The 15431-nt window shown below is 36.4% G+C and overlaps 1 protein-coding gene across 1 annotated transcript; it reads right to left on the bottom strand.

The window, feature by feature from the left end:
* Nucleotides 1–14240: 14240 nt before the first annotated feature.
* On the bottom strand, nucleotides 14241–15224 carry LOC143643919 (olfactory receptor 2D2-like). Its single transcript, XM_077112336.1, has one exon. It carries the CDS (start codon nucleotides 15204–15206, stop codon nucleotides 14241–14243), a length of 966 nt encoding a protein of 321 aa, XP_076968451.1. The 5' UTR covers nucleotides 15207–15224.
* Between the last annotated feature and the right edge of the window lie 207 nt (nucleotides 15225–15431).

The following is a 15431-nucleotide window of genomic DNA, read 5'->3' on the forward strand; positions in this document are numbered from 1 at the left end:
CAATCCTACCCAAACTGATTGCAGATTCAATGCAATATCGATAAAATTTCCAACAACCTACTTTGAAGATTTGAAAAAACTGGTTATCAAATTTATATGAAAGAGACCTTAAATAGCTAAAGATATCCTAAAATAAGAAGAGTGAACTGGGAGGTCTATCACTTCCTGACTTTAAAGCTTACTATAAAGCCACAGTGGTCAAGGCATTATGGCACTGGCACAAAGACAGAGGGACTGACCAGTGGAATAGAATTGAGAGTGCAAAGATTGACCACCAAATTTATGGATAAGGCCCCCAAATCCACTGAATCAGGACAGAATAGTCTTTACAATAAATGGACAAGGGAAAACTGGGTTTCAATGGCCAAAAGAATGAAAGAGGACCCTACCTTACACTTATACAAAAAAAAATTCAAAATGGATCAAAGACCTAAATGTAAGAGCCAGTACCATAGAACTTTCTTGAAAAAATGTAGGGAAACATCTTCAAGATCTAGTAATAGGAAGTAGTGTTTTAAACTTCACACCTAAAGCACAAGTTGTGAAAGAAAAAAATAGACAAATGGGAACTCCTTAAGATCAAGAGCTTCTGTGCCTCAAAGGACTTTGTTAAAAAGGTGAAGAAACAGCCAACTCAATGGGAAAAAAGTTTGGAAACCACACATTGGATAAAGGCTTGTTATCCTGTGTACATAAAGAAATTATACAGCTCAACAACAAAAGAACTAGCAACCCAATTATAAAATGGGCAGAAGAAATGAATAGGCACTTTTCTGAAGAGCAAATACAGATGGCTAAAAAGCATATGAAGAGCTGCTCAGCTTCACTGACTATAATGGAAATGCAAATTAAGAAAACAATGAGCTATCACCTCACACCTCTAAGAATGGCTGCTACTAAACAAATAGGAAACTATAAATGTTGGAGAGGATGTGGAGAAATTGGAACACTTATTCACTATTGGTGGGAATGTAAAATAGTTCAACCGCTGTGGAAAGCAGTTTGGTGATTCCTCAGAAAACTAAATATTGAGTTGCCCTATGACCCAGCAATACCAATACTCAGCATATACCCAGAAGAGCTGTGGGCAGTGACATGAACAGACATTTGCACACCAATATTCATATTGGCACTATTCACAATTGTCAAGAGATGGAAACAATCCAGGTGCCCATCAACAGATGAGTGGATAAACAAAATGTGGTATATACATACGATGGAATATTATGCAGCTTTTAGACAAAATGATGTCCCAAAACATATGACAATGTGAGTAAACCTTGAGAACATAATGCTGAGCAAAATAAGTCAGACACAAAAGGACAGATACTGTATGATTCCGCCAGTGTTTTGGAGCAGCTAGAAGGAAAAATCTGAGCAGAGGGCATGGTAACCCATGACAAACTCTGGGAACAGTTCTGTAGCTGCTTTTAAAGTGTGCTTTGAAAATTATTGCTTTTTTTTCTTTCCTTTCTTTATGTGTATATATATATATCTATATATAGATATATAAAGAGAGATATATACATATATATACATATATGTTATATTTTACAACTAAAAAAATGGTTTTAAAAAAAACCTCCATTTACAATAGTACCAAAAGAATCAAATATTTAGGAATAACTTTAACCAAGGATATAAAGGGCCTATACAAAGAAAACTACCAAACATTGCTAAAAGAAATTAAAGAAGACCTAAGTAAATGGAAGAACATACCACAGTCATGAATTGGAAGACTATAAACCCAAAATGATTTATAGATTCAACACAATACAAAACAAAATCCCAACAACTTAATTTGCAAAACAGAAACCAATAATTAAATTTCTTTAGAAGGGCCTCATTTCCCAGATAGCTAAATACATCTTGAGAAAGAAAAATGAAGTTGGAGTTCTCACACTACCTGATTTTAAAGCATATTACAAAGCTACAAAGGTCAAACAGCATGTCACTGGCATGAAGATAGATATATTGACCAATGGAATTGAATTGAGAGTTCATAAATAGACCCTTTCATTTATGGACAATTGATTAACAAGTCAGCCAAGTCCATTCAACTATGACAGAACAATCTCTTCAACAAATGTTGCTGGGAGGACTGGATAACTATATCCAAAAAAATGAAAGAGGATCTCTAACTCACACCTTTTACAAAAACTTAACTTAGAATGGGCCAAAGATCTAAACATTAGAGCTAAAATCATAAAACACTTAGATGAAAAATGTAGGGAAGTATCTTAAGGATCTTGTGATAGGAGGTGTTTTCCTAGGCTTTACACCCAAAGTACAAGCAATGAAAGAAGAAATAGATAAATGGGATTTCCTCAATTTGAATAATTTTGTTATTCAAAGCCTCAAAGGACTTTATCAAAAAAGAAAAAAAGTGCCCTACTCAATAGGAGGCAATATTTGGAAATCACATATCTGATAAGGGTTTAATATCCAGGATATATAAAGAGATCCTACAAGTCAACAACCAAAAGACAAACAACCCAGTTCAAAAATGGGCAAAAGATATGGTTAGACACTTTTCCAAAAAGGAAATACATATGGCTCAAAAGCATATGAAAAGATGCTCAACTTGCCTAGCTATCAAGGAAATGCAAATCAAAACCACAATAAGATAACATCCTATACCTACTAGAATGGCCATTATAAAAAAAAACAAAACCCATAAAACTACACACTTATTCACTGTTGCTGGGAATGTAGAATAGTGCAATCACTACTTAATGTTTTGCAAATTAAGTAGTTCCTCAAGAAGCTAAGTACAGAATTGCCATATGATTCAGCAATCCCATAACTAGATGGGCCGCCATGTTTTAATCCTGATTCAGTCTTCTGAGGCCAGCTGTTTCATTTATCCTGATTCAATACTGCAGGATAGAAAATTTTTATTAGATCATCTTCACAGAGATGGGACACACCAATCACTTTTAATCAGATGATATATGACTCTATCCATTCAAGGTGGATCTTGTTAGTTTACTGGAATCTTTTAAAAGAGGAAACATTTTGGAGAAAGTTCAGAGCCAACAGAGAGAGTCGATGCAGATGCTTGGAGAACAGTTGCTTCAGAGCTTACAGAAAGAGCTGACGTAGACATTTGGAGAGCGAAACAAGAAATGGCCTAGGTACTAAGCAAGGACTCACAGAAATAGCCAGAACCAGAAGACAAGAAATCTGTAGCCCTGGAAAATGCTAAGAGATGAAACCCAGAGTTTTGTCCTGAAGCAGCTAAGTAAATGCCCACAGACACTTAGAGAGGAAATTTTTACTGGCATCAGAAGCCAGAAACAATGGAACCAGGAACGAGGACCAGCAGATGCCAGTCACATGCCCTCCCAAATCATTCTTCCTTGAGCTGAGGTAGCTTTTTCTGGCTGCCTTAGTTAGGACATATTTATGGCCTTAGAATTGTAAATTTGTAACTTATTAAATCCACTTTTTGAAAGCCTTTTCATTTCTGGTATGTTGTTTTATGGCAGCATTAGCAAACTAATATGCTGAGTATAAATTAGGAGGAACTGAAGTAGGTACATGAACAGACATCTGCACACTGATGTTTATAGCCACATTATTCACGATGGCCAAGAGATGGAAACAGACCAAATGTCCACGCGTGGGTAAACAAACCCTAGTATACATATATAATGGAACATCACACAGTGGTAAGATAGAATGGAGTCATGATGCATTTAACATCACGGATGAACCTTGGGGACATTGTATTGAGCAAAATAAGCAAAGCAAAAGGATAAATACTGTGTGGTCTCACTAATACTAACTAACTATAATGAGCAAACCATGAGAATTCAATAAGAGAGCAGAGGTTATCAGGAGATACAAAGAGGGCAGAGATTAGGTAATGATGCTTAAGGAGGACAGAATGTTTAATAAGGTTGACTGTGAAGGTTTGGAAATGGGTAGCACAATACTGTGTCAGGGTAGCACAATACTGTGCATGTAATTAACAAAGCTGAGTGTGAGTATGGTTGAAAGAGAAAGGACAGAGTTGTATATGCCACCAGAAGGAAAGTTAGAAGATAAAAACTGGGACTGTATAATGTAGTGAAACCTAGAAAGGACAATAAAGGTGGCTAATTGTACAGATATAAGAAAGTTTTTACATGAACAAGAACAAATGCATGTCACTATTATAAATGTGTTAAAAATGGGATGGTATATGGAAAAAATACAATTACTGTAAACTAAGGCCTATAGTTAAGAGTAACACTAATATACTTCATTAATTGTAAAAAAAAAAAAAAGGCAATAGCAATCTGGTTACTAGGTATATATTCAAGAAACGAAAGCAGGGACATGAATAGACATCTGCACACCAATATATGTGGCTAAAAAGAACATGAAAGGATACTCATCCTCATTAACTATCAGGGAAATGCAAACCAAAACCACGAGATATCATCTCACACCTATAAGAATGGCCACTATTAAACAAACAGGAAACTAGAAAAATATTGGAAAGGCTGTGGAGAAACAGGAACACTTATTCACTGCTGGTGGGAATATATAATGGCAATGTCACTGTGGAACATAGTTTGGCAGTTCTTCAGAAAACTAAATATTGACTTGCTGTATGAACCGGCAACTCTGCTACTTGGTACGTACCCAGATCTGAAAGCAGGGACACAAACAGACATTTGCACACTGATGTGCACAGTTGCATTATTCGCAAATGCACAGTTGCATTATTGCCAAAAGATGTAAACAATCCAAGCGTCCATTGACAGATAAGGAGATAAACAATATATGGTATATGCATAGGATGGAATATTATGCAGCAGTGAGAAGGAATGAGGTCCTGAAGCATGTGATAACATGAATGAACCTGGAGGACATAATGATGAGTGAAATAAGCCAGAGACAAAAGGACAGATATTGAATGATTTCACTAACCTGAACTAACTAGAACATGTAAACTCAGCCTTAAAATGTAAAATATATTCAATTCCCAGTCCAGCACTCCTCCAAAAACTTCAGAATACAGGGGACCTAAAGGTAATCAGAACCAAGAGAAGGATAGTGGGTACTAATGTGTACAAAATTGTTAATGAGGTTGAACTTCAGTATTTGGAAATGTACGTGAGAGTTAAATAAGAGAGCAGAAGTTATCAGAAGATGGTAGCTGGTTATTGGAATTATAAGTAATAGTAATGTATTATAGGTGAATTTGATTGAAAGTGGATGTATAAAGTCATGTATCTAAATAAATTCTTGACTGAACCACTACTAATTAAAAATAAAATAACAGTGGGATATATGGGAAAAAACAACTATTGCAAGCTATGGACTATAGTTAACAGTAATATTTTAACATTATTTCATCAACAATAACAAATTTTCTTTAGTCTCCAGTATTTTAGAGCAGCTAGAATTAAACGCCTAAAATTGTGAAATTGTAACCCATCTCAAAGTCTGAAGTATGTTCTACAACTAATTGTGGTGCTGTGCTTTAAAATTTATACTTTTTTTTGTATATATGTTATTGTTCACAAAAAAAGAAGGGAAAAAAAGTCGACTGTGGTGATAAAAAAGTATTTAGGCCCTCTAATCTCCTATATCCTGGAGCAGCTAGAAGGAAAAAAATGATAGGATCATATGGTAGCCCATGACAAACTCTGTGATCTGTCCTGTAACCACTTTTTGAAGAGTGCTTTGAAAACTATTGCTTTTTTATTTATTTGCTTTGTATATATATTATGCAATAAAAAAAGGAAAAAAAAAAAAAAAGAATACCTAGGGCATTATATAAGGTTCTACAAAGGTTCCATGTGCTAAGGTAACTTTCCAGAAACTTTCAACCTCCAGATGCCTGGACCAGGTAAGTCCTGAAATGCAGAGGGGCCAGCCTCTCCAGAACATCAGCTAGTAACTAGTTCCATCCCCCTATCCTATATTATCAACAGCTCCTTCCAAAATGAAAAATATAGCCCAAATACCTCTAAAGAGTGAGAGAAAGATCAAAGGTGATGATGGAGTCATACAGAGAAGGTCAGGTTTAACAAATGAGTATGAGTGCTGAATCAGTATAATGATATTTCTTTTAGTCTCCAGTACCTTAGAGTATCTAGAATAAAAACCTAAAATTGTGGAATTGTAACCCATCCCAAACTCTTAAATTTGTCTACAATTAATTGTTGCAATGTACTTTTTTTGGATATATCTTATTTTTCACACAAAAAAGTAAAAAAAGAGAAGGAAGAGTATAATAGAGAAGATAGGATTTAACAACTGAATATGACTACTGAATCAACATATTGATATTTCTTTTGGTCTCCAGTGTCTTGGAGCAGCAGTTAGAAGAAAAAATGAAAAGTCATGGAAATGTAACCCATACCAAACCTTAAGACTGTTGCATAAGTATTTGTTAAAATGTACTCAGAAATTTATTGCTTTTTTGTATATATGTTATTTTTCAGAATTAAAAAATAAGTTAAAAAATAATAAGACAAAAAAGGATATATAAAGGATCTAAGTGAAGTAAAAAACAAAACAAAACAAATTTTCTACACCAATACTATGGGTCAACAATGGGGGAAATAAGGAATATGGGAGAATATGGATTTTATTTTTTATTCTTATTTCTGTTCTGGAGTAATGAAAATGTTCTAAAATCGATCATGGGAATGTATACATAAGTAGTTAATGTTACTGTGAGTCAGGGATTGTATACTTGGATGGTTTGTGTGGTTTGTGACTATATCTCAATAAAATTGAAAGAAAAGAATGAAGCAAGTAAAAAAAATTAAAACTCTCGTGCATCAAAGGACTTTGTCATGAAAGTGAAAAGACAACTTACTCAATAGGGGAAAAATATCTGGAAATCACGTATCTGATAAAAGTTTAATATCAAAATATATAAAGAAATTCTACAATTCAATGATAAAACAACTCAATTTAAAAATGGGGAAAGACCTGAATAGACATTTCTCCAAAGAGGATATAAATGCCTCAAAAGCATGTGAAAAGATGTTCAACATCACTAGCCATTAGGGAAATGCAAATCAAAACCACAACAAGATATCATCTCACACTACTAGAATAGCCACTATTAGAAAAACAGAAAACTACAAGTGTTGAGAGGCTGTGGAGAAATAGAAACACTTATTTATTCCTGGTGGTCCTGTAGAATGGTGCAGCCTGTGGAAGACAGTTTGGTAGTTCCTCAAGAAACTAAGTATAAATTGCCATATGATCCGACAAGTTCTATGACTAGGTTTATACCCACAAGAACTGAAAGCAGACACTCAAATAGACATTTACAAACCAATGTTCACAGTGGTGTTATTCACAATTGCCAGAAGATGGAAACAATCCAAATGACCATCAACTGATGAGTGGATAAACAAAATGTGATATATACATATAAAGGAATATTTTTCTACTGTAAAAAGGAATGAAGTTGAAGAGTGCTTTGTAAACTATTGCTTCTATATTTCTTTGCTTTGTATATATGTTATACTATACAAAAAAAGTTTAAAAAAAAAAAAAAGGAACGAAGTCCTGAGGCATTCAACAACATAGAAGAACCTTGGGGGCATTATGTTGGGTGATATTATCTAGACACAAAAGGGTAAATATTGTATGATCTCACTGTTATGAACTTATTATAATAAGCAAGCTCATAGAGTTAGACTTAAGAATATAAGTTACCACTTCCGGAGAAGATGGCGGCTTAGTAAGACGCGCGGGTCTTAGTTCCTCCTCCAGAAAAGCAACTAAAGAAACAGAAACAATATGAAACAGCTCCCGGAGTCACGACAGAGACCAAAAAGACAGCGTACCCCATTCTGGAACAGCTGAACGGGCAGGGAGAATCTGCTGCGGTGAGCTACCCGAGGGGCGCGCGTTTTCCCGGCCGGGTCGGCTGGCAACTGGGGTCCCCTCCACGCACGTGGCTCCCCGGTCTGACTGGGAACGTTGGATAGCGGGGCCCTCCCGTCACGCTTGGCGTTTCGGGCCAGCTGGGCAATTGGGACCAGCACTCTCCCAAGCCGCGGCGGCCAGCGACCCCCACCTCCACGCGCGGTTTCCCGGGCCGACTGCCGTGCAGACAGACGAGCGCCACGAGCGCCACTTACTGGGCAGGAAAAGAAAAACAGAGCCCAGAGATTTCACAGAAAAAGCTTTCAACCAGCTGGGTCCCACACCCAGGGAAATCTGATCAAATGCCCAGACACCAGCAGAAAATAATGGATGACGCTCGGAAAATTGAAGATATGGCCCAGTCAAAGGAACAAACCAATAGTTCAAATGAGATACAGGAGCTGAGACAACTAATGCTGAATATACGAACAGAAATGGAAAAATTCTTCAAAAACCAAATCAATAAATTGAGGGAGGACATGAAGAAGACATGGGCTGAACAAAAAGAAGAAATAGAAAATCTGAAAAAACAAATCACAGAACTTATGGGAGTGAAAGACAAAGAAGAAAAAATGGAAAAAACAATGGATACCTACAATGGTAGATCTAAAGAGACAGAAGCTACAATTAGTGAACTGGAGGATGGAACATCTGAATTCCAAAAAGAAACAGAAACTATAGGGAAAAGAATGGAAAAACTTGAGCAGGGGATCAGGGAACTGAATGAAAATATGAAGCGCACAAATATACGTGTTGTGGGTGTCCCAGAAGGAGAAGAGAAGGGAAAAGGAGGAGAAAAACTAATGGAAGAAATTATCACTGAAAATTTCCCAACTCTTATGAAAGACCTAAAATTACAGATCCAAGAAGTGCAGCGCACCCCAAAGAGAATAGACCCAAATAGGCGTTCTCCAAGACACTTACTAGTTAGAATGTCAGAGGTCAAAGAGAAAGAGAGGATCTTGAAAGCAGCAAGAGAAAAACAATCTGTCACATACAAGGGAAACCCAATAAGACTATGTGTAGATTTCTCAGCAGAAACCATGGAAGCTAGAAGACAGTGGGATGATATATTTAAATTACTAAAAGAGAAAAACTGCCAACCAAGACTCCTATATCCAGCAAAATTGTCCTTCAAAAATGAAGGAGAAATTAAAACATTTATAGACAAAAAGTCACTGAGAGAATTTGTGACCAAGAGACCAGCTCTGCAAGAAATACTAAAGGGAGCACTAGAGTCAGATATGAAAAGACAGAAGAGAGAGGTATGGAGTAAAGTGTAGAAAGAAGGAAAATCAGATATGATATATATAATACAAAAGCCAAAAATGGTAGAGGAAAATATTATCCAAACAGTAATAATACTAAAAGTTAATGGACTGAATTTCCCAATCAAAAGACATAGAATGGCAGAATGGATTACGACCCAGCAATACCACTGCTAGGTATCTACTCATGGGACTTAAGGGCAAAGACACAGATGGACATTTGCACACCAGTGTTTATAGCAGCATTATCTACAATTGCAAAGAGATGGAAACAGCCAAAATGTTCATCAACAGACGAGTGGCTAAACAAACTGTGGCGTATACCTACGATGGAATATTATGCAGCTTTAAGACAGACTAAACTTATGAAGCATGTAATAACATGGATGGACCTAGAGAACATTATGCTGAGTGAGTCTAGCCCAAAACTAAAGGACAAATACTGTAAGGTCCCACTGATGTGAACCGGCATTTGAGAATCAGCTTGGAATATATCATTGGTAACAGAGACCAGCAGGAGTTAGAAACAGGGTAAGATAATGGGTAATTGGAGCTGAAGGGATACAGACTGTGCAACAGGACTAGATACAAAAACTCAAAAATGGACAGCACAATAATACCTAAGTGTAATGTAACTATGTTGGAACACTGAATGAAGCTGCACCTGAAATATGGTTTTTTGTTTGTTTGTGTGTTTGTATCTTTTGTTTTTGTTTTTTTTCTTTTTCCTTTATATATATATATTATTAGTATTATTATTTTAATTCTCTTCTCTATATTAACATTCTATATTTTTTTCTGCTGTTTTGCTAGTTCTTTTCCTAAATCGATGCAAATGTACTAAGAAATGATGATCATACATCTATGTGATGATACTAAGAATTACTGAGTGCATTTGTAGAATGGAATGATTTCTAAATGTTGTGTTAATTTCTTTTCTTTTTTTGATTAATAAAAAAATTTAAAAAAAAAAAAAAAAAAGAATATAAGTTACCAAGAGGTGTGTTCTTGTTTGCTAGCTGTCAGAACGTAACATACCAGAAACGGAAAGGCTTTTTAAAAGGGGAATGTAATAAGTTGCTGGTTTACAGTTCTAAGGCCAAGAAAATGTCCCAATTAAAACAGTTTCAAACATACAATACTGAATAGGGATTAGAAGAAACAGCTGCCTTTACAAAATGGGATTAAGATTAAAACATGGCTTTTCTAGGGGACACACATTATTTCAAACCACACAAGGTAGATTGAGGTTAGAGAATGGGTTGCTGATGCTTAACTTGTATAGAATCTATTTAAGTTGATGGAAAAGTTTAGAAAAGGATGGTGGTAATGGTAGCACATTATTGTGAGTATAATCAACAACACCGAACTATATAAGTGAACGTGGATAAAAGAGGAAATTTTAGGATGTATATATTACTAGAATAAAAATTAGAAGATAAAACATAGTACGGTACCAGCACAGTGAACCCTGTAGTATTTGATGACCTAGTTAGTAGTATAAGTTTAAGAAAGTCCTTTCATGGGTTATAACAAATGTATGACCCTAATACAAGCTGGTAATAATAGAGTGGTATATGGTGAAAATATATATAAATGTAAATAACAGATGATAGAACTATTTTCATAATCTTTCATAAATTGTAGCAAAGGTACCTACTGTTAAAAAAAGAGTACTATATAGTACACTTTTTTTTAATGTTATTCTCAGTAGTAACAAATGTTCCACTCCAATTCAAGGTATTGGTGGTGGGGTATCCAGGAATCAACGATATATGCATGATTGTTTTGTAGACTCATGATTTCTTACAAGAAAAAAAAAAAATCTGCCCACAAGCTCCCTGTCCTCGAAGCTGCCTTTGTTTTTGCAGGCAAATCATTTCCTTGCTGCTGCAGAAATCTCGGTGTTCTGAACAACAGCAAAAAACAAAACTACAGACCCTTATCCCTCATAAATATAGATGCAAAGCTTCTAAACAACATTTTAGCAGATCAGATACAGTAATATATAAAACAAATGAATTTAGAATAAGAAGTTATCAACAAGAGTGGTTTATCCCAAGAATTCAAGATTGGTTTAAACATTCAAAAATAGAAATATAGGTTACCAGGGGATGGGATGGGAATATGGAATGGGAAGTTAAGGCTTAAAATGTATAAGGGTCCTACATGGAATGGCAGAAAAGCTTTGGCAATGGATGGTGGTGAAAGTAGCACAACATTGTGAGCATAATTAACAGCACTGAAATATATATATGAATGTGGTTTAAAGGGGAAATGTTAGATTGTATATATGATAACAGAATAAAATTTTTTTAAATATCCATAGAAGTAAATTACACAGTGAATCCTAAGTTGAACCATGGACTGTAGTTAATAATAAAATTATAAAAATGTGCTGCCTTCAATTATAACAAATGTTCCACACTTATGCAACATGTTACTAACAGGGTAGTATATGGGAATCCTGTATTTTATGCATGATTGTTCTGTAAACCCACAACTTGTCTAATAAAGAAAAACTAATCAATGAAATTCTCCATGTTAACAATGTTTTTTAAAATCAGGTGATTAGTTCAATAAATGTAGAAAGAAAGCTTCTGACAAAAAAAAAATCCATTACTGGTAAAAAATCTAAGCAACTAGGTCTAATAGGAAATTTCCTTCATTCGATAAAGGAACATCTATGCAAAATCTACAAATGATGTCACAAAAGCAAAGGCGGAATTCTATCAATCTAAGATCAGGAATATGACAATGCTGTCTGCTCTTTTTGCTTCTATTTAATATTGTACATAGTTTCTAACTAGTGCAATCAGTCAAGAAAAAGAAACAAATGGTAACTCAATTGAAAAGGAAGAATTAAAACTGTCTTAATTCATGACGATCTGATTATCAATATAGAAAATCAAAGAGAATCAATAAAAGCTACTAGAAATAATACTCTAATAGTGACTTTAGCAAGGTTGCAGGAGACAAGTCAATATACGAAAATCTGTTGAATATTTGTTTTAACTTTATTCATAATAGCTAAAAACTGGAAATCACCCAAATGTCCATCAATTGAAGAATGGAAAAATAAACTGCGGTATATACATACAATGGGAACTACTCAGCAATGAAAAGGAACAGACTATTGACACATACAACACTATGACAGTGTCTCTAAAGTGTTAGCCTATGTAAAAGCAGTTAGACCAAGATTACTTTTTGTTTAATTCTGTTTATATGAAATTTCAGAAAAGGTAAATATATACTGACAGAAGCAGATCATTGGTCGAAAAAGGCTATGGGGAGGGAAAGGGCATTGACTAAAAGAGGGATCTTTCATATTCCACGTGATAGAAACTTTGCTACAGTTTATAGTTATTAAAACTGAGCCCCAATATGGTACCGTTCACCAAGAGAATCAGTTGACACTTGGTGGTATTTTGTTCACATTGAATTCCTTCTATCATTGGGGATACAGTGTTTTGTCCTCACAAAAAATAGACTCATAGTTTTTCTTCTAGTACTACCATTCATAGACTTATGGAATTCCTTATCAATGGATACATATACCCTAAACAACATCAACCCCAACCAGGGGACACATTTTATAGTGAAAAAATGTTGGTAGACTGCTCAAGCCCAGTGAATTTACTTATCTCATCATGCATCCCATCATCCAGATGCAGGTGACTTGACAGAATTGTGGAACGGCCTGATGAGTTCCCAGTTACAATTCCAGTTAAAGGCAATCTCCTAGAAGCTGGGTACTGTCTTATAGAGACATAGTACATGCTTTAAAATATTGGTCAATATACAGGGCTGTGTCTACAATAGCCAAAATGACTCTTCTCATTATTCTACTAAGTAACCAAATGATAGGTTTTTGCTACCCATCCTCACTTTCTGGGGCTTGGTTAACTTCAAGTTCTCAGTGCCCAAAGAAGGCCCACCTTAACCATGGTCCTGAACTACTCAAGCACGGTCTCAATGATTGGAAGCAGACACTGTGCACTAGTATTGAGGTCCTCATATTACTGAATTAGCAGTCACACAAAGGGACTTACTATATTGCCTGATGTGATCAATCTTGATTTTCAAGGGCAAATTAGGTTGCTGAGACATACCAGGACTAAGGAAGTCTTTGTTTAGAACCCAGAGGGTTCAACTGGGCTATTTTGTAATGCTTCCTTGAACAATAGCCATGATCAAAGGGAAACTGCAGAAAAAATACAGTTAAAAAAAGGATCACCAAGGACTCAAATCATTCAGGAAAGAAGGTTAAAGTCACCACAGCAGGTAAAGAATCCCAGTAGTTGAGGTGCCATTAGAAAACAAGAAGACCATGAAAAGGAGATAACAGAAGCTCTGATGAGAATTTTAGGCCCAGTGACCAGCTATCCTCTCCAGGTTCCTTCCTATTTCTTCTTCTTGCTTCCATAGGCTTGGATGAGTGACAGTTCCAAACTCTTGCTATCCCTGGGATATATCACTATTTCTTACTGGTTTCCAAAATGCTGTCTTCGCTTTTACAACCATATTTCCTGATAGATACAATCCTCATGTCTCTATGTAGAGTGTGAGAAGGATAACAAGGCTCATGTAATCTGCTTCATTGTACCCATACTCTCTACTACTCTCTTCAAACTGATGTTGATGCATATACATGTGCATACACACACACACACAAAGAGCATGTAACTCATAGGAAGTGATTCAATAATGTTTGATAATTTATTGTTTATTTGATGGTACAGAGAGATGCAGAAATACTAAAAGATAAAGAAGTTGGAGTACAATCCGGGATAGATAGTAATATACAGTATAACTAAAAAAAGATTTTACAGGTTCCAGGGTTTATAAAATGTGAATGCTTCCCAGGGAATTTCCTAACCCTTAGGTGCAAAAGGACCAATGAGAAGGAAGCTGACCCTCTTTCCTATTATTCCATGAATTATTGTTCTTCTCTTCTACAAAGGAAGCACTGGATGAAAGGATGAAGGTTGAGTCTGTAAACAAAGCCCAAGGGTGAGAATCTCACCATATTCCAAATTCACAAGGACAAATTCAGCAAGTCTTAGAAGTGGCAAGTCAGCAGAGTCTATGAACACAGTGAGAGATCCCAATATTGCCTTGGAGAAAACCTTTGGCTACTCTCCTCAGAGCTCCTTTCACATCCTTGTTCCTCAGGCTGTAGATGAGGGGATTAAGCATGGGAGTCACCACTGCATAGAACACAGACACTAGTCTTACCTGCTGTTTGGAAGACTTCGGTGTCATGTAGCTACCAATTGCTGACCCATAAAAAAGGATGACCACAATGAGGTGGGAGCTACAAGTAGAGAATGCCTTGAGGCTCCTTGAAGCCGACTTCATCCTGACCACAGTCACTATGATTCGGCCATAGGATACCAGAATTAGAGAAACAGGTAGAAGGAGAATCACAATTCCCATGAGGAAAATGGCTGTCTCTGAAGTACGGGTGTCTGTGGATGCCAGGATCAGCAGTGCAGGGGCCTCACAAAAGAAATGGGCAATGCTACTGCTACCTCGGTAGGGCAACCTTAGTGTGAAGGTGGTGTCCACCACAGCTACCAGAATACCGCTGGCCCATGATCCTGTGGCCAGCTGGACACACACCCTCCAGGTCATGATGCTAGGATAAAGCAAAGGGTTGCAGATGGCCACAAACCGATCATAGGACATCACTGCTAGAAGGGCACACTGTGTACCCCCCAAAATGAGGAAGAGGAGAAGCTGAGTAGCACAACGTGCAAATGAAATGAACTTCTTCCTGGATAGCAAGTGGACTAGGGCCTGAGGAACAATGTTGGTAGAGAAACAGAGGTCAGCTAGAGACAAATTGCAGAGAAAAAAATACATGGGCATGTGAAGTCGGGAATCAACCCGTACAAGAGACATGAGAAGCAGATTTCCAAGCACAGTGACCAGGTAGACACCCAGGAATAAGACAAAGAGCAATTGCTGGGTAAGTGGATCATCAGAGAGTCCCAGAAGGAGGAATTCTGTCACCCAAGTCTCATTTGTCTGTCTCATAGTTTGTCTCTTTTTTCACTATAAGCTAAACAATGGCATGTATAACCTGCAAAATTATATAATTGGGTTGGAAAGATTAAGATTTGCCCACAATCACTACCAACTATTCAATAACCCCCTTTATAAGATCCTCAGCAGATGATCATACTATTTAGTTGTAAAACCTAGTACATTATAAGATAGTTCATTCCATTGTGGGTATCATCTGTATTGAAGGGTCAGTCG

This window comes from Tamandua tetradactyla, chromosome 8, assembly GCF_023851605.1.
Source record: "Tamandua tetradactyla isolate mTamTet1 chromosome 8, mTamTet1.pri, whole genome shotgun sequence".
In the NCBI taxonomy this organism is placed as follows: Eukaryota; Metazoa; Chordata; class Mammalia; order Pilosa; family Myrmecophagidae; genus Tamandua; species Tamandua tetradactyla.